This window comes from Lynx rufus, unplaced genomic scaffold (genome assembly GCF_022079265.1).
Source record: "Lynx rufus isolate CCGP_SWC_20201006 ecotype Redwood Valley unplaced genomic scaffold, mLynRuf1.p SCAF_8, whole genome shotgun sequence".
In the NCBI taxonomy this organism is placed as follows: domain Eukaryota; kingdom Metazoa; phylum Chordata; class Mammalia; order Carnivora; family Felidae; genus Lynx; species Lynx rufus.
In genome coordinates, this window is record NW_025814896.1 from 119,972,099 (window position 1) to 119,991,953 (window position 19,855).

The 19,855-nt window shown below is 50.5% G+C and overlaps 2 protein-coding genes, 1 non-coding gene and 1 pseudogene across 3 annotated transcripts in view; 3 read left to right on the forward strand and 1 right to left on the reverse strand.

Annotated features, from left to right (window-relative positions):
- Positions 1-7,980, forward strand: ADGRF3 (adhesion G protein-coupled receptor F3). The gene is made up of 11 exons (XM_047068858.1): positions 1-163; positions 568-708; positions 1,188-1,361; positions 1,869-2,087; positions 3,054-3,263; positions 3,772-3,915; positions 4,087-4,283; positions 4,687-4,866; positions 5,783-7,162; positions 7,627-7,668; positions 7,757-7,980. The coding sequence occupies exons 1-11, from the start codon at positions 1-3 to the stop codon at positions 7,916-7,918; spliced, it is 3,012 nt and encodes a 1,003-aa protein (XP_046924814.1). The 3' UTR covers positions 7,919-7,980.
- Positions 7,981-12,982: 5,002 nt separating this feature from the next.
- On the forward strand, positions 12,983-13,086 carry LOC124504420 (U6 spliceosomal RNA). The gene has a single exon (XR_006960403.1). It is a non-coding gene; the product is annotated as a U6 spliceosomal RNA (small nuclear RNA).
- A 2,367-nt stretch (positions 13,087-15,453) lies between these two features.
- LOC124503693 (FGFR1 oncogene partner 2-like) lies at positions 15,454-16,341 on the forward strand (annotated as a pseudogene).
- Positions 16,342-18,758: 2,417 nt separating this feature from the next.
- HADHB (hydroxyacyl-CoA dehydrogenase trifunctional multienzyme complex subunit beta) overlaps positions 18,759-19,855 on the reverse strand; it is a 39,732-nt gene continuing 38,635 nt past the window's right edge. The window contains exon 16 of the mRNA XM_047069005.1: positions 18,759-19,549. Within this exon, the coding sequence (XP_046924961.1) occupies positions 19,514-19,549 (36 nt within the window). The 3' untranslated portion in view covers positions 18,759-19,513. The remainder of the gene's footprint in view (positions 19,550-19,855) is intronic.

A 19,855-nucleotide genomic window follows, 5' to 3' on the forward strand; every position in this document is an offset into this window, starting at 1 on the left:
ATGACTCAGGCTAGTCCCCAAGTTGCTTGGGGAAGAAGGTGTCCCTGGAAGAAATGTGGGGTCAGCCCCCTCTCAGAGGTCTCTCCTCGTGCTCTGTTCCAGGGACAGAGTCAGGCTGGAGGGGAATCGGGGCAGCAACTGAACCAAAAGAGTGGAGCAGGTGGTGAGTGGATGGAGTGGAGAGGAGGAGGAAGGGGTGAGGGGAGGGAGGGGAAGCGGGGGGAGCAGAGGGAGCGGGGAATGAGGCTGAAGAGGGCACACTTGTGGAGGTACCGATCCACGGCTGGTCATGGCGGCCGCACAGGTCCAGATTCCAGTTCTCTGGCTGAGAGGCCTTGAGAAAATCCTCCATCTTGGAGAGGCTCGTCTGTGAGCTGAGGGTTTGGGGGGAAGGGTGGCGTGGAGCTGCGTGTGACCGCACCCCAGCTAGTGAGGGCTATGGCCCTCTTGAGGCTTGTCAGCTCCTAGCTGGCCTATGGGAGGTGGGGCCTGCCCTGGGTCCTGGCAGTCACCAGCCAGGTGTGGGAGGCAGAAGGGGACCCTGGCCTTGCTGTCTCTCCTCTGTAGAATCAGTCTTGGTCTCAGTCTACGTACAGCTGGACTTTTCAAATCAGACCTGGCCATTGACACTCTCCAGGACCCTGACTCCCCCCTTTGCCTCGGCCTCCTCTCCCCCAGCAACTCTCGCTGGCCTCGGCCTCACCACAGGTAGGGGGGATTCTACGGAGCCCTGCCTCTCAGCTCTCAGCGGCCCTTACACTGCTTGTGGGGGAAGGAGGCTCAGACGGAAAGGAACTGGGCTTCCCAGGCCTGCGGCCAGCTTGCCTGAACGGCTGCCCCTTTCCATTTCCTGGAGGGTCTGCATGGCCCAGCTCCTTCCCCATCTCCCTCCCCAGACAGACCCTTTCCTTCCTGTTCTATGCCCCCCTCTTCGAAACTCTGCAGAGGCCCAAGAGGCAGCCGGTGGCGGGCTGGCACTTCTCCGCCCCCAACCCTTGAGGACTTTGCCCAGCAGGACCTTTGCTGCTTTGAACCCTGGCCTGAGGAGGCAGTCCCGGATGGCTGAGGCTCTTGTGACTTCGGGATTGTTCCAGGCACCCAGCCCTAGAGCCTCTCGGGCATCGGGTCCTGACTACCTGGCTGTCTCACACAGGCTGCCCACTTCTCGTCCCCTCCTTCTGCCCCAGAGTGTAATGTCCACCACGATGGCCGCACCTACTGTGCCTGCCTCCCTGGGTACCAGTGGAATGCCAGCGCCTGCTCCCGTCGCCGTCCCTGCGGGAGTCCCCGCAGCCGCGGGCCCTGTGGCTGTCTGGTCTTCAGCCCTCCTGAAGCCGGGTACTGCCAGCTGCTGCCACCTGGTGAGGAGGTTTGGGAACTTGGAAACCAATGGGCCCAAGTGAAAGAAAGCCCGTGTTTTCTCCTCTCTGACCCTTGTGTTTCTGCCAGCCGGCCCAAGCCCAGTGGCTCCGGGTGGTGGGAGAAATGCCAGTTATCCGGGCAGATCACAGCCCTGAGCCTGGGGCCCGAGTAGGGAGACGAATGAACAACAGAGCTCCTGAGACATATGGACACGGAGAGAAAGTGCTAGAGTGACTGCTGTTGACCCCGGAAGGCCAGGAAGGGGCTCCGGCGGCCCCAGGTTACCTAGGGGAGTGGAAATCACCGGCCAAAAGGCTTCCCCGTTGGTTCCCAATGACAGATAGGTCTGGACTGCAGCAGCCAGGGACAAAACAAAACAGTATTGGGGGCGTGGGGAGGAAGCGAGGAGGAATGGGTTTCGGACGATGGGGAAGGAGTGAGAGCTTAGCCACGTGGAGGGCCACAATTCATCCTCTAAGCGGCCCCTGCCTCCTGCCTCCCCACAGTCCCCGGAACACTGAGCCTGAACTCCCAGGTGCAGATGCCTGGCAACACGCTGAACTTGACCCTCGTCACGAGCTATGAGACCACCAACCTAAACTGGTTCCTGCGGCCTGCGGGGAGCCCCAGACCCATCCTCCTGCAGCCGGGGACACAGGTGTCCCTGACCTCCAGCCCGGGCCAGGCTGTCCTCAGCATCCTCAACATCTCGCATAAATGGGCAGGTAGCCAGCCTGCCCTTCCTCTCATCTCTCTTCTCCGTCCTCCTCTTCTCTCTGTCCTTCCTCCCGCACCTTGCCTTCCCCCTCCTCCCTCTCCTCTCCTTCCTGCTCTTCTTCTCTCCCCTTCTTTTCCCTTTTCATCTTCCCATTTACCCATTCTGGGGAAACAAAGGCCCGGAGGTGAACAATCCAGAGAACGGGCTTCCATTTCAGCAGAGAACAGACGCCTGTTTTTCTTCAAGATGTTGCAGTAGCAGCGGGCAGTGCTGGAAAGGCATCTCCTGGTGAAGAAGAGGTTCACCTTAGGATTCGAGGTTCCAGGCTATTAAAAACAAAAGTTAGGAGCCTCTTCTCCAGTCCTTTTCCTCCTAGAAACCCCTTCCAAGACAGGGATCTCTCTCTCTCTCTCTTTCTTAAATTTTTTTTTTTTTAATTTTTTTTTTCAACGTTTATTTATTTTTGGGACAGAGAGAGACAGAGCATGAACGGGGGAGGGGCAGAGAGAGAGGGAGACACAGAATCGGAAACAGGCTCCAGGCTCTGAGCCATCAGCCCAGAGCCCGACGCGGGGCTCGAACTCACAGACCGCGAGATCGTGACCTGGCTGAAGTCGGACGCTTAACCGACTGCGCCACCCAGGCGCCCCCTTAAATTTTTAATATTTATTTTTGAGAGCGAGAGAGCCCGAGTGCACGCACACAAGTGGGGGAGGGGCAGAGAGACAGGGAGACACAGAATCCAAAGCAGGCTCCAGGCTCTGAGCTGTCGGCACGGAGCCCGAAGTGGGGCTCGAACCCACGAGCTGTGAGATCATGACCTGAGCCGAAGTCAGATGTGCAACCGACTGAGCCACCCAGGCAGGGATCTTTCTTGCTGGGCTTAAGCAGAGGCCAGACCTGGCAGGAGAGCTTCTGCGGCGCAGGGGTGGGGCCAGAGGAGTTGGGAGGTACAGCAGGTGTGTATCTGCAGGTGAGTACATGTGCCGCTTCGAAGCTCAGGGATTCAGGTGGGAGCTGTACCAGGTGGTGAAGGTGCCCCTGCAGGCGACAGACGTGGCCCGGCTTCCAGACCAGCTCTCCATCTCCTGCACCACCAGCCCCGGTTTCCAGCTGAGCTGCTGCCTCCCCAGCACACACCTGGTCTACACGGCTTCCTGGAGCCCCGCAGAGGGCAGCAAAGGTACAAGGAGCGCTGTGTCTGGCTCAGGGGACAAGGGGCAGCTGGTGTCCTCCAAGCAGCTGGCTGTTCAACTCCCAGGAAGCAGAGAGGCTGCAGTTCAACGTGGGGCTCCGGGTCCAAGTTCATTCAATACCGTGGTTACCCCGTGAGCGATCCTAACCCTCCTGATACAGCAGTAACCGCATGAGTGTAGATAACTGCTCACAAAATGTTTTCCCACGACCTTAATGAACTCTGGCCACACACTCTGTGAAGTTCCTTTGGTGATAGTCCCCATTTTGCAACCTGGCTTCGAGTCCTGGGGCTGGTTAGAGACCCCCAGGTGCCCTTCACCAAGATCCAAGCTCCGCCTCTGCAGTTTGAAGCTCGCACACAACTCCGCTCTGCCCCACGGCATCATCTGCTTCCGAAGTTGCTAGAGAGACTGAAAGGGCATCTCTGGGCCGGCCGGGTTCTGGGTCTGCTCCAGGCCCAGTAACCGCTCCCCTCTCTCTCGTGTCACCTTCAGCCTCCTTAGTCAACACGCCAGGCTCCTGGTGCCTCGTGCTGACCGTTCAGCGCTGCCCTGCCGCTGACACCACGTATACTTGTGAGCTGCAGAGCCCAGGACTGACCCCTCTCAGGGTCCCCGTCTCTGTCACCATCATCCAGGGTACGTGGGGCTCGGGGTCCAGCTGGTTGGGTCCAAGCTCTCACCTGCTCGCCCTGGGAGCTCCTCGACGTTTCCCCCACACTGGGCCACACGGCCAGTCTCCAGACCCCAAACGCGGGGGAGGCTGGGGCTAGACCACGGTTGCTGAGCCTCCTTGATATCATTCTTCAGACGGAGACGCCACCTGCCCTGAGGACTCCTCAGCTGTTGCCTGGAATGTCACCAAGGCTGGCCACGTGGCACAGGCCCCGTGTCCAGTGAACAGGACAGGTGTGGTGAAGCGGACCTGCGGGCCTGATGGCAGTTGGGAGCCCATCCACGGCGGCTGCACGGACGCAGGGGTCCTGGCCTTGTTTCACAGAGCCTGGGTAAAGCTTCAGGCCCCGCTGCTCCGGGCCTCGCCCTCCATGACCTACCCCTTTCTCGCTCGGGACCTAGCTTTAGAACCCTTTCCCCCTGAGGCCTGGCCTGGAGGCCCCTCACCTTCCCTGAACCGGAGCCTGGCAGAACCAGGGTGTGAGGGTGGGGGCCACAGATGCCCGGGACTCTCATGGTGGGGAGGGCGCTCTCCTCCAATCCTAGTCCCACCAAGTGTCCAGCCCACTAACACGGGTGTGAGTTCCTTCCGTGTGGCTTCCCGCTCCCCCGGGGACTGGAGCAGGGCTGGGGAGGAAAGAGCTGGATGGGGGAGGAGCGGCCCCTCCCTTGTGACGACTCGCCCATCCCCCCCTCCCCCCCCCCCCACTTCCTGCTGTGTCTGGTCTGTCTCAGCTGCTGCGGGCAGGCCAGGGCTGGCCTGCTGTGGAGGCGCCACAGATCCTGGCTGAGCTGTCGGAGCAGGCGAAGGTGGTGAGCTCGCCCTCTGACTTGTTGGCACTGCTGGGCACCATATCCTTCCTGGCCAAGGTGGTGGTGGATGCCAGAATACAGCTTAACCGCAGCGCCCTGGAGGTGAGATCTCTGAGCCACGGCGGGGGGCCGCCGGGGTGGTGGGGGCCCGAAGCTCTTTACCTCTGGGCACTTCTGTCCCTCTGGCATCACCATGGGCTGTCAGAAGGCAGACCTTTCGAGAGAGTCTGAGTGTCTGCTCTCCTGGTCCATCTCGCCCCTTGGACATCAGTTTCCAAGGCCATGGAATATGGACAAGGTCTGAGGCTGGGAACACATGGGAGGTCGGGGAAGGCAGGAAGGGATGAGAAGACACGAGTTCAGAAGCATTTATGTACACGCAGAGATGGGTGGATATGGTGTAAACTCACGTGCCCAGACACACGCACACACACGATACCTACATGGAGGTCCCCACGCCCTCAGCTTTTGCTGGACTCACCTGAACCAGCTCCCAGCGTGGGCAACGACTGACGACCATTAAGCTGCATCCAAAAGAATAACCAGCGCCAATGACATTGCACCCTCCATCCGGGAATGTATGTTACATGTGGGTGGACAGACATGCATGTGGCCTTCCACTTCAGAACATCGTGCCCGCTAACCACTGGGCCCCACTCCTAGCTTTACAGACCTGTTGGGGTCAAGGCATTGGAGAGGGGCCCCCTTCACCCTGGGTGGCCCAAGGGATGGAGGCGAGAGAAAGGTCGTCAGATGGAGGCGCTTGATGCGCATCGGGAGACCACGTACTTGAAGCCACCCTGGTGGTTAGCCCAACGGCTGCCCGTTCTTCCCATCTAGAAACTCTCCCTTCTCGGGCCTGTCTTCCCCTTCCCCTTTCCCTCCCCTCTTGGGTCTCTTGTGCAAGCCTAGGAAAGGTAGGTCTGGGGCCTCTGGTTCCCAGCGCCCCTGACACGGCGCCGTGGGTTCTAGCGGCCAGCGCTCATCTCTTTGCTGGGCTCTCTGTTGGGTGCCGCAGGCTCTCCTGAAAACCACAGACAAGGTCCTAGACCTGGACACCAGCTCTCTGTGGACCGCAGCCCAGGCCCAGAAGCCCTCGACAGGCTCAGATCTCCTGCTGGCTGTGGAGACCCTGGCACGCAGTCTGTGCCCTCAGGATCACCCCTTCTCCTTCAGCTTGCAAAACGTGCGGCTGCAGACCCAGCTGCTTGGGCCGTTTCCCGCTGACTACAGAGTCTCCTTCCGCACTCAGCCCCCACTGCGGGCCCACATTCCCAGGTGCTCCCTGGCCCCGCTGGGCCGTAACGGCACCAACGTCAGTATTACTAGCCTGGTGCTGCAGAAACTGGACCGCCTTCTGCCCTCAAGCTACGGGCAGGGGCTGGGGGACTCCGTCTATGCCACTCCCGGCCTGGTCCTCGCCATCTCCGTCATGGCAGGTGGGCAGGCCTTCGGCCAGGGAGAAGTCATCATGGACTTCGGGGGCACGGGTAGCACTCCGCACTGTGTCTTCTGGGACCACAGCCTCTTCCGGGGCAAGGGGGGCTGGTCGGACGAAGGGTGCCAGGTGCAGACAGCTCGTGCCAGCCCCACCACCCGGTGCGTCTGTCGGCACCTCACCGCTTTCTCCGTCCTCACGTCCCCAAACACTGTTCCGGAAAACCTCACCCTGGAGCGGCTGAGTCAGGTGGGCTTGGGGGCCTCCATCGTGGCACTGCTTGTGTGCCTAGGTGTGTACAGGCTGGTTTGGAGAGTGGTGGTACAGAGCAAAGTCACCTACTTACGCCACACGGCCCTGCTCAACGTGGTGCTCTGCCTTTTGGCCGCAGACGCCTGCTTCCTGGGAGCCCCACTGCTTCCTCCGGGGCCCCGAAGCCCGCTCTGCCTGGCCGCTGCCTTCCTCTGTCATTTCCTCTACCTGGCCACCTTTTTCTGGATGCTGGCTCAGGCCCTGATGCTGGCCCACCAGCTGCTCTTCGTCTTCGATCAGCTGTCCCAGTGCCGAGTACTCTCCCTGATGGTGGTCCTCGGCTACGTGTGCCCGATGGGGTTTGCAGGTGCCGCCCTGGCCCTCTACCTACCCCGAGGGCAATACCTGAGGGAGGGGGCGTGCTGGTTAAGTGGGAAGGGAGGGGCGCTCTACACCTTCGTGGGGCCAGTGCTGGCCATAGTGGGCGTGAACGGGCTGGTACTCGCCATGGCCGTGCGGAAGCTCCTGAGGCCTTCGCCGTCAGAGGGGCCCCGGGCGGAGAGGCGCCAAGCCCTTCTGGCGGTGATCAAAGCCCTGCTCGTTCTCACGCCCATCTTCGGCCTCACCTGGGGGCTGGGCCTGGCCACCCTGCTGGAGGAAGTCTCCGCAGTGCCTCACTACATCTTCACGATTCTCAACACCACCCAGGTGGGTGATAAAGCGCCGGCTGTGCTTTTGCCCTTTTAGATGGGCACTGCCAGTGCCTTCTCGAGGAGGGGTCGAGGTGGAGCAGGAGAAGCAGTCTCAGGAATTTTAGGAGACGTAGGTCTGGGCCAGAGTCCCTCCACGGACTCGCTGGAGGACTCTGGACAAACCTCTGGGAGCTCTGGTTTTCTCATCTGCGAAACAGTATCTGGTTTGGGCAGAGACGTCAGGGAATTGTCAGTACCCAAACTGATATTGATATTCCCTTGGTAACCAAAGCGGTCAGAGAAGCACCTGAAATGGATTCTATGCACCGAGCGGTGCTAATGCCCAGAAAACCCTAGATGGGAAGCCTCGGGACACAACTTAGACAGGATGACAGAGGCTGAAGGAAGGGGAGGGGAGGGAGTCGATTTCGGTTGATTCCTTCCTCCATGACTAACTTATCCCCGTATCCCCCTGTTAAGGGTGTCTTCATCTTACTGTTTGGTTGCCTCATGGACAAGAAGGTGAGTCTGCCCACCTAACCTCCGCCCAACTTGCGGTGCCCAGGCCAGGACTTTGGCTGGTGTAACGAGGGCGTTACCTGTCCTGCAGATACGAGAGGCTTTACTCAAACGCTTCTGCCGCTCCCAGTCCCCCAACTCCACCATCTCCCTGGTGAGTTATTGGCTTCAAATTCTCAGTTCTCCCACTACGGGGTCAGACGCAGCCGTTCCACAGCCTTCCCGAGAGGAGACAGGCACAGCTAGAGGCTGAGAGAAGCTTGGGATTGTCTTCTAGAATGAGCACTTTCCAGGCTCGAAGTCCCCAACGATGGAGACAGGAGCTCCGTCAGAGCAGTCGGAGTCAGGTTCCTGGGCTCCTGATTACAACCTGGACTGCTGGGGACTCTCTTAGCCCCTGGTTTCTCCATTTGAAAATCTGCCTCCAGTTACTATATGAAGGGAAATGTAGGATCGGTAAGCATGGGAGTCAGCATAGCTGAGAACCAAGTTCCTTAGGGCTACTGCGGCCCCAGGCAGGTGAGAACGTGAAAATGGGCACAAGCTCATCAAAAGAGAGTCGATAATAATAATAGTCGCCCTGCAATTGGGCCTTCCGGCCCCTTCCTAGGCTACATATGAAACCTACATCCCGGAGCAGAGCAAAGGAAGAAGTGAAGACACCAGGTGAGAAGCAGGCCTTCCTGGGGGCAGCGTGCGTGGCATGGACGGAAGCGGAGGCTAGCAAAGGGCTTCCTGGCCAAGAAGGCTCCTCTTCACGTGATTGACGGTCCCGGCCCACGGGTGGAAAACAGACTTTTCCAGCAGAGACATTTCTTGATGGGACGGGGAAGGCGGAGACCTCAGAGAGCAGGGAGTTTTACCACCACCAAGCCTTGGTTCAGTCCACTCTGAAAATTCCTTTGTGCGCTGTCAAATTCTTAATCGTCCTGGAAAACCCTTGCCTTGAAGGAATCGCCATTGGTGGGCTTGGTGTCCAGAGGGGTGGGCAGCCTGCAGAGGCGGTGAAAGGTCTGCTTCACCAGCCCAGAGCTTCAGGGCGAGCCCTTTCGCGGAGAAGGCAGAGGCTTTGAGTGAACCACACGCAGAGCCCATCCGAGGGAGTTGGGGGAACGTGCCAGAATCCACCAGGATGAGCCATGGCCCGGGGCTCTGAGCCCTTCCGCCATCCGAGAGCTCAGCGCCCCCGCACAGACAGGCTAATGTCTCCACTCGTCACGTTCCCTTCTCTCGCAGGTCACCTGCCCACACCCCTAAACTATCCAAGCAAAAAGAGCATGAAAAACTAGCTAAAGCTACCTGTTGAATAAGCCTGCCTTTGCTGTAAACGTAATCGACAGATATTAAAGTTCAAAATAATTGCAAGTAAAACCGTCTCAACCAGTTTTTGACCAATCGACAGTTCCTGGTACAGATAGATTTGCTAAAAATTGTTTTATTTTTAACTACTCAGTGATTTCTTTTCTGATTATTTCTTCTCCATAGCTATGATGAAAGGATGACTGATGACAGGAACTCTACTCTTGCAAACATTAAAGGTGAAGGACAGATTTTGGTTCGTTTCTTTTCAAAGTTTAGGAAAAGGTGAAGTTAATAGGTCCCTCTTTCTTTAACTTTTCCAACAATATCAGTATAACTGTAAGTTTCATCGATGTACGAATGTATACAATCACCGATCTAAGAACCTTTGTAAGAGCGCATTAATGATTTTAAAGTAGAGAGGAAGTTGCCACAGACCGCTAAGAATTAAGGCAACAAGATGACAAAAAGGGGCATTTAAAAGTGACAGGCTCAGGTCCCCTGGGTGGCTCAGTCGGTTCAGTATCTGACTCTTGATTTGGGCTCAGGTCATGATCTCGAGGTTCATGAGTTCGAGCCCCACATCAGACTCTGCGCTGACAGTGCAAAAAAGCCTGCTTGGGATTCTGTGTCTCCCTCTCTCTCTGCCCCTCCCTTGCTCTCTTTCTCTCAAAAAGTAAACAAAAACATAAACTAACAAATCAATCAACCAATCAATAAATGTGACAGGCTCAAGCTAAGACTAGATATGGAGAAGAAAAAAAAATTTTTTTAAAGCCTTGAGAGGATACCAAGACATCTAGTTGAATTAACTCATGGAATCCACAAGATGATGGGAGGGTTCTGAAAAATTTTTCAACTAGAGAAATGGAAAAAAATTCTTATGAATGAGCCTTTGTTAAATTACAAAAGTCATGGCTATTTTTATAAAATGGAATGGGAGTGCTTTCTGTTGAAATGAATATGCTCTTGAAAACAGTTTTCTTATAAACATGGATCTGTGTATTTTCATTGTACAGAAGTCAGCCTGAATAGTTCCCTACATGGATTCAACTGTTTCGTTCAAATAGAAGATACCAACTCAGCAGGGCACTTGTAACCGTTCTATGCCTCGGACTTGTTCCAGCCCCCACGGGAGGCGGGCAGCCACCGAAACAGTGAGGGTTTTGCCTGCTGGTTTCCCTGGCCACAGGGTCCTGTCTCAATTGCCCTTGTACTTCATTAATATTTACAGGCTCAATTTTTTTTAATTTTTTTTTCAACGTTTATTTATTTTTGGGACAGAGAGAGACAGAGGATGAACGGGGGAGGGGCAGAGAGAGAGGGAGACACAGAATCGGAAACAGGCTCCAGGCTCCGAGCCATCAGCCCAGAGCCCGACGCGGGGCTCGAACTCACGGACCGCGAGATCGTGACCTGGCTGAAGTCGGACGCTTAACCGACTGCGCCACCCAGGCGCCCCCAGTCTCAATTTTTTAAATTATAAAATTATTTGTGAAGAGTTCAAATAATACACGTTCGCTTTAAAAGCAGCAGAGACCCCTGAGTGTGCTTCTGTAGAAATACACGTTCTCATATTTCCTTCTCAAATGACGGCACTCAATGCATGCTTTGCTGCTAAAAACACACGTTAGGATTGACAAATGAAGTGACATTAAGCCTTCGTTCCCTTGGTTGTCACATAAAGAAAGACTGAAAAGAAAGTTCTGGAAGTAAATATAAGAAAGTAAAGATTTCATTTCTAAATTCCATTTCTAAAAAGACGGCCTAAAGAAATAAGCAGACAAGTGAGCAGATGAATGTACCAAGGATGTGCGTTCCAGTGTGTTTATATCCTCCACAAAGCGCAATGAGGATATATTTACCAAAGGAGTGCTATGTGGTCATTGAAAATGACGACGTATAGCTACACCTACTGATACGGGAAAATGTTTAGGCTCTACAGCTAAGTAAGACAAAAGGGTTCCAGAACAGCATTATACCAGCCAATTTTGGTCCATACCAAAATTGGGTCCCTTTGTGTCCAAATATGTGTGCACTGAAAAAGAGAGATATCAAAATATTAACGGTATCTTGCTACTTGATTTTTCACTTTTTTCTTGCTCTGTAAATATTATTTGAATTATTTTTTACAATGAGCATGTGTTTCTATGGTAGAAAAAACGTTATTTTGAAAGAGTTCTTCCCTAGGGCGCCTGGGTGGCGCAGTCGGTTAAGCGTCCGACTTCAGCCAGGTCACGATCTCACGGTCGTGAGTTCGGGCCCCGCGTTGGGCTCTGGGCTGATGGCTTGGAGCCTGGAGCCTGTTTCCGATTCTGTGTCTCCCTCTCTCTCTGCCCCTCCCCCGTTCATCCTCTGTCTCTCTCTGTCCCAAAAATAAATAAAAACGAAGAAAAAAACATTTAAAAGAAAGAGTTCTTCTGAACATTTTGCATATTTAAAAATAGAAACTTGTCAAGCAAAAAAAAAAAAACAACAACAACAACAAAAAACAAACCCATAAACAAAATACCCCCTGGAATTTAGATTTGTACAGAAGGGTGGACTACATTAGAGGTTCTCGAGGAAGCTTGGACTTCTGTTTTGGGAATCAATTCTGTCTGATTGCTGACAGTTCCCTAAGCGTGGAGGGGGAAAGGGGCTCCTGGTTGAGTTTAGGGCAGGCACAAACATTGCCAACATGTCTAAATGCTTGGTCTCTTTCACAATGATGCATTTCTTTCCAGAGTAGTATTTTTCCTCAGTGTTTTTGTCCTTCATCCCCACATTCTCCCATTTCCTCTCAACCAATGATCCCTCTTCATTGAAAGAGCATAACATACCAGTTCAGAGTCCCAGATAAACCACAGCGGACACAGACAGAGGACCTCTGAGTCATCCATTAAGTCCCAGAAGAAGACTGGAGACTCTGCTACGGCTTTTCATTCCTTGAGAGAGACTGGAATTGGAGAGACCTGGAGAAAAAAATTTAAAACGTAAATGAGAAAGGGTAGGGGGAGAAGATAGGCTGAGAATTAGGATTCCCCTCTCTGGAAAGATGGATGCAAAGGTGCAAAGAATGTGTCTGGTTTGCTGGTTGCTGTAGCTTCAGCATCTAAAATATGCTTGACATGTAACAGGCACTCAGTTTAAGTATTTATTGAATGAATGAACTATACAGACCACAGCAAGAACATGGACTTTTGCTCAGAATCAGAGACCATGAGAAGCAAACAGCTGGAGGGCCTGGGGGGGGGGGTGGCCGGTGAAGGAGGGGAGCACAGGGGGGAAGTGCACTTCTGAAGTGTGAATGAAAGATGAGGGCAAGTCAAGGCTCTCCTCCCAAATGGTTATTTGGTGGAACAAAGGGTCTAATTAAAGTTTTACATGAAAAGGGAGGCACTTAAGTTGGGATCTTTAAGAAGAGCATAACGGGGGAGGGAGGCAGGCACCTGGGCGGTTCACTGGGTTGAGCATCTGACTTTGGCTCAGGTCCTGATCCAATGGCTTGTGGGCTTGTGAGTTCCGGCCCCGCCTACGTCGGGCTGTCTGCTGTCGGGGCAGAGCCCGCTTTGGATCCTCTGTCCCCCACTCTTTGTCTCTCCTCCACTTGTACTCTCTCCCTCTCTGTCTCTCAAAAATGAATAAACATTAAAAAAATAGCGTAACCAGTTCGAGGTACCTGAGAACAAACAGCAATGTGTACTTTATTTTTTTTTTTAATGTTATTATTTACTTTTGAAGGAGAGAGAGACAGAGCATGAGCAGGGGAGGAGCAGAGAGAAGACACAGAATCCGAAGCAGGCTCCAGGCTCTGAGCTGTCAGCACAGAGCCCAATGCAGGGCTCGAACTCACGAACTGTGAGATCATGACCTGAGCCAAAGTCAGACGCTTAACCGACTGAGCCACCCAGGTGCCCCAGCAATGTGTACTTTAGATGGAGGCATCTGTAACCATGACAGCCAAGGGTCGTCTTTTGTAGCAGTCACACTACCGAAAATCGCTCAGTTTCTCTTACGCATAGAATGTTTAGAAACAGTGCTCGCTCCGGCAGCACATATACTAAAATTGAAACCATACAGAGATTAGCACAGCCCCTGTGCAAGGAGGACACACAAATTCGTGCAGCGTTCCAGATTTTTAGAAAGACAGATACCATATGTTTTCACTCATACGTGGATCCTGAGAAACTCAACAGAAGACCAGGGGGGAGGGGAAGGGCGAAAAAAAGTTACAGAGAGGGAGGGAGGCAAACCATAAGAGACTCTTAAACACTGAGAACAAACTGAGGGTGGGGAGGGCACTGAGGAGGGCACCTGTTGGGATGAGCACTGGGCATTGTATGGGAACCAATCTGACAATAAATTATATTTAATATAAATAAAAGAATGTTTAGAAATAGCATATAACTTATGTGAAGCTGGGTGAACGTGACTTAACTGCAGACCTAGAACTTCAGAGACGCCACGAAAGCCCTCTCCAATCCGATCCCACTGCCTCCCGCCCAGAGGTAACTTCTACTCTGAATGTGATCAACGTAACACTAAGAAAAATTTTTTGTGGTGAAACACGGAAAATTTACCACTTTAACCAAGCGTACAGTTGCACAGTGGAAGGTACATTCACAGTGCTGTGCGACCAATCTCCAGAACTCATCTTTCGAAACTGAAACTCTATACCTATTCAGCAACTCCCCATTCCCCCCACTCCAGTCCCTGGTAACCGTCATTCTACTTCCTGTCTCAACGAAGGTGACTATTTTGTATACCTTATATAAGTAGAACCATACAGTGTTTGTCCTTTGGTGACTGGTTTATTTCACTTAAGGTTCATCCATGTTGTAGCACGTGATAGGACTGCCTCCCTTTTTGAGGCTGCATAGTACTCTACCGTGTGTATACGTATACACACATTCAGCTGTCAATGCACATTCGGGTCGCTTTCCCCTATTGGCTCTTGTGAATAATGCCACTACGAATGTGGGTGCACAAATCCCTGCTTTCAATTCTTTGGGGTACGTACCTAGACATGGAGTTGCTAGATCATATAATAATTCTATTTTTAATCTTTTGAGGAACGATCATACTGTTTTCCATAGCAGCTGGACCATTTTATATTCCCACCAACAGGGTACAAAGGCTCTGGTTTCTCTTACATCCTCACCACCGTGTGCTATTTTCTGTGGGTTTTTTTAAAAAATATTTTTATTTATTTTTGAGAGAGAGAGCAAGCGAGCGAGCGAGCAGGGAAGGGGCACAGAGGGAGACACAGATTCAGAAGCAGGATCTAGGCTCTGACCTGTCAGCACAGAGTCCGACGCGGGGCTTGAACTCACAAACTACAAGATCATAACCTGAGCCGAAGCCAGATGCTCAATAGACTGAGCCACCCAGGTGCCCCTATTTTCTGGTTTTTTGATAACAGGTATCCTGATGGATGTGAGGTGGTATCTCGGTGTAGTTTTGATTAATGATGTTGAACTAGTTGACTAGTGATATTGAACATCTTTTCATGTGCTTGTCGGTCATCTGTATATATTTTTTAGAGAAAGGCCTATTTAAATCCTTTGCCCATTTTTAAACTGGGTTATTTCTTGGTTGTTGAGTTGTAAGAGTTCTTTGTATGTTCTGGATATTCTCAGATATATGACTTGCAAATATTTTCTCCCATAGGTTGCCCTTTGATGCACAGAAATTTTTTATTTTTTAAATTTTTTAACGTTTATTTATTTTTGAGACAGAGAGAGACAGAGCATGAACAGGGGAGGGGCAGAGAGAGAGGGAGACACAGAATCTGAAACAGGCTCCAGGCTCTGAGCTGTCAGCACAGAGCCTGACGCGGGGCTTGAACTCACGGACCATGAGATCATGACCTGAGCCGAAGCCGGATGCCTAACCAACTGAGCCACCCAGGCGCCCCTGATGCACAGAAATTTTTAATTTTGATGAAGTCCAACCTATTTAGTTGCTGTTGTTGCCAGTGTTTTTGGTGTCACGGCCAAGAAAGTATTGCCAAATCTAATGTCATGTAGCTTTTCCTGTTTTCTTCTAAGAAGTTTATCAAATTAGCTCTTATGTTTAGGTCTTTGATTCACTTTGAGTTAATTTTTGTACATGGTGTAAGGTAAGGGTCCAACTTTCATTCTTTTGCAGGTGGCCCATTTTCCCAACACCATTTGCGGACAAGACTGTCCTTTCTCCATTAAACGGTCTTAGCACTCTTGCCAAAAATCATTGGACCACATCAGATCTATTTCTGGGCTTAAACAAAAACCAACTTATCTCCAGAAGGTTCTCCTTGGGCCAGTGATGGGGCTCAGCCCTGCTGCCCCCTCCAGCCGCCCCTCCACTGACTGCCTCTGCTGGGTTCTGCGTCTGCTCGCTGAAGAAGCTGAACAGGCGAGAGGAGTCTCTTCCCTTGGGCGCGTGGGCCCCAGTTAGCAGGGGCTTTGGGTCCTAACACCACAGCTGATGGCTGCAGGGGAGGGAGACCAGAATACTCCTTTAGAAATGAGTTGCACAACTGACAAGGCACTCACTGATGCTGATGTTCTTGCTGAAAGACTGAGAGATCATGATGACGCAGCAGAATCTCCGACCGAGCAAACCACCGCTCTCAACAAGTGAGCAGACGTGATGAGCAGGATCAGGAAGAAATTCAAGAGCTTAACGAAGTTGCAAGGCATCGGCCACAGTCCGAGTTGGTTATGGGAATCCAGCAAGAAAGCAGACAAATCAGAGAAGTACAACCAAAGAACAAAGAATTGCATACATCCCTGGAAGAACATCCATAGTTAGACTGCTAACGGCTAGCAAAAAAGATGATCTGGATATAATGATGAAGTCAAAAGAGCAAAACTCCCAGACTGACATGGGTTGTTGTAACAGCTCTGGAGTCTTCCTTGATGCATCTTGACACATCTTTGAAACATCGCAACATGGACCGGAGAGGAGGCACTTGGAAGCAAATCAGAAATTCCAACTGCATGTTGATCAGATAACGGAAATGACAGCAGTAACGAGGAAAGCCATTGAAACTGAAAAGCAACAGGGGTGCAAGGTACTGGAACAAATATTTCAACTTGAACAAGAAAACAAAGGCTTGAGAGAGATCCTTCACAGGAGTGCACGTGTGCATGAGCGGGGGAGGGGCAGAAAGGGAGAGAATCCCAACTCAGGGTTGAGCCCACGAACTGTGAGATGATGACCTGAGCCTTAATCGAGTCAGAGGCTTAACCGACTGAGCCACCCAGGTGCCATTTTTGAACCTTAGGAAAGATGTGTCTGAAAGTCCATCTTTGACAGTGACCAGTAGCAACCAGAGTCTGAGGAAGAGCTGAAGAGCCTGTAAGTCTTTGAGTTTCATATACTTCAGATGGTCACTGGGACTGGTCTACTAAAGTGAATGAGTTAACAGAAAAATCAATCTCAAGCTATGCTTTTTTTTTTTCCCTATAGTACGTACACTGGATTGGCAATGACATTTTCTTTTTTACTATTTTAGAGACAGAGAGAGAAAATGCAAGTGAGCAGAAAAGAGTGGCAGAGGGAGGGAGGGAGGGGGAGAGAGAGAGAAAGAGAGAGAATCCTACGTAGGCTCCATACTCAGTGTGGAGCCCAATGCTCAATCCTATGACCCTGGGGTCATGACCTGAGCCAGAGGCAAGAGCTGATGCTCAACTAAGCCACCCAGGCACGCCTGTAAGTATTCATTTGATTTTTTACAAAATATGTATCTAGTATGTACATTTTTAAAAGCCACTAGAAATAGAAACGGACTTTAACATCAACTGAAATCTAAACTTTTCTTATTTTGTGATTATAGGATTAAAGAGGATAAAAAGGTAAAAAACAAAACACCATTATTTCCAGATCTTTCCACTAATGTCCTTTTTCTGTTTCAAATCCAACCCATGATACCATAGTACATTTGTCATGTCTCCCTAGCTTCCTCTGGTCTGAGTTTCTCCGTATTCTCTTATTTTTTGTGAACTTGATAGTTTTTTTTAAATTTTATTTTATTTTTATTTTTATTTAAAAAAAAATTTTTTTTTCAACGTTTATTTATTTTTGGGACAGAGAGAGACGGAGCATGAACGGGGGAGGGGCAGAGAGAGGGGGAGACACAGAATCGGAAACAGGCTCCAGGCTCTGAGCCATCAGCCCAGAGCCTGACGCGGGGCTCGAACTCATGGACCGCGAGATCGTGACCTGGCTGAAGTCGGACGCTTAACCGACTGCGCCACCCAGGCGCCCCATGAACTTGATAGTTTTGAACACATTCTGTGCAGATGTCCCTCAGTTTGTGTTGCATGTTTTTTTTATGACCCAACTGGGCTAATGGGTATTTGGAAAGAATACCCCTGAAGTGAAGTGCCCCTTTGATCACATCATGCCGGAAGTATGTGGTATCTACATGCCAGCACTGATGTTAACCTTGGCCACTTAGTGAAATTAGTGCTTGCCATGTTTCTCCACTGTAAAGATGCCTTGTTTTCCCTTCTCATACTCTATTTGCTGGAGTTGAGACATGAAGTCCAGCCCACACTCAACCGAGGATGGACATGTCCCACTTCCTGGAGCACAGAGTCTACACGTATTATTTGGAATTCTTCTGTATGAAAGACCTCTTTTCTCTTCCCTTAACTGTTTTAGAAAACATTTTTATCTCACACGTAGGCATCTCAGAAACAGACTTAAGTTTTGCCTGTTTTTGAACCTGTCCTGTCAATGAACATTTGTTATTTACAATATTTTGCTATTAAAGAACAATGGTGCTATGCACTCTCTTGCACACGTCTCCTGGCATTCCTGTGCTGGGTCACAGACCGTGTGTTCTATTCAAATGTGCAAGATGCCAAGCTGTTTTCCAAGTGGTTCATATCAATTTGTATTCTCACCAGTGGTGTGTGATCATTCCTATTGTTCCACATCCTCATCAACACCTGATATTGAGTCTTCATTTTTCCTGATGGGTATAAAAGAATAGCTCATTGTGATCCTAATTTGATTTTTCATTACTAATGAGCCTCTTTTCATGTTTATTCTCCATTTCTACATTATTTTCTAAAAAATGCCGGTTCATATCTTTTGCCCATTATTTTGTAAGTCATCTTTCTTCTTTCTGATGTATGGGAATTCTTCATATAACCTGGATCCCTTGAAAGATAGATCTATATCAGGGTGACATAGATTGTGAGAGAGAGAGAGAGAGAGAGAGAGAGACGTATCTCCTTTGTAGGATGTATCTTATCTTTGTCCCTTTTGTGGTTTGTCTTTCCATTCTGTCACATAAACAAAAGTTCTTATTTCAACATAGGCATTTTTTTTTTTTAAGGTTTATTTTTGAGAGAGACAGAGCGCAAACGGCGGGCAGGCGGGGGGGAGGGGCGGCAAAGAGAGAGAAGGAGACAGAACCCGCAGCAGGTTCCAGCCTGGAGCTGTCAGCAGAGCCCAGCGTGGGGCTCGAACCCATGAACTGTGAGACCATCACTTGAGCCAAAGTCGGACACTTAACTAACTGAGCCCCCCAGGCACCCCTCTTTTAAAAAGGTTTTTAATGTTTTTATTTATAAAATTTCTTTACACTTGACTTAAATCGTGGCAGAGACATCTCCAAACAGTGAAATAAATTTACCCCCAAGGAGCAATGGGGAAAAAAGTGTTATTCTAAAACGTGTTTTTTTTTTGTTTTTTTTTTTAACATTTATTTTTGAGAGACAGAGCATGAGCAGGGGAGGCAGAGAGAGAGGGAGACACAGAATCAGAAGCAGCCTCCAGGGTCTGAGCTGTCAGCACAGAGCCCAACGCGGGGCTCGAACCCAACGAACCGTGGGATCGTAACCTGAGCAGAAGTCGGATGCTCAACCGAATGAGGCACCCAGGAGTCCCAAAAAGGTGTTATTCTAAAGCAGGACCCTCTTTATACCCCTAGCAGCCACATGACTGACTAAAATGGCTAAAAGTTACAAATGAGTAATTAAAGGCAAAATCTGCCCCCAGGCCAAGGGAACCACCCTTTACCTCTGGTAAAAACTAAGGCAAACAGTTCTTCAATACTCCCTCACTTTATTAAGTGTAACAAGGTACTTATATATCTAAACATTTACTGTAAGTTTTCAGTGACATTTAAACTCTGAATTACCTTTCCATAATTAAGTTTCTTTAGGCACATTGGTTTGTATTTTATAGAAAACACACATCTTTAGGTCACAAATAGGAAGGAGTATACTTTGCAAATGTTACAAAGATGATTCCAAATCTCAGAAAACCTCTCCCCTGAACTGCAACCACTCATTTAAGTATTTAATGAAAATAGAGCCCCCAAACAACTGTTTAAACATAACACTGAGAGATTCTGCTGATTAAGAAATCCCTGAAAGAGTAGTAAGCCGTGATTACTGGAAAGCTCAGAATACTAGCAAAGCTTAATTGCAAAGTATTGAACAGAAGGCCACAAATTGTCTTTTCCTAAGAGGAGATAGGAACTAAGGATGTCAGTTAGTAATGCATTGGAATGGCATTGCCTAGTGCGAGTGTTGCGCAGAAACTCCAGGTCACCTCTCCTTTATTATTTTGGATAAGCTTCCACTATCATCGCATGGCCCTGTAAAGGAGAAAAAAAAAGAGCTCCGTTAGAGCAACGGAAGGCAATGAATCCAGCCAGTCCTGAGGCAAAAGGGAACAATGGGAAAAGTACGGGCTTTGGAGTCCAATCCTGGGCCTGCCTTTCAAACACTGTGTGATCTTGTGTGTGTATGGGCAAGGGGAGTGTTGCCACTGGCATCTAGTGGGTAGAGATCCCGCTAAACATCCTACAACACGGAACACAACCCCCCCATAACAAATAATTATCTGGCCCCAAATGTTAACAGAGACAACGCCGAGACACTCTACTCTATATCCACAATGC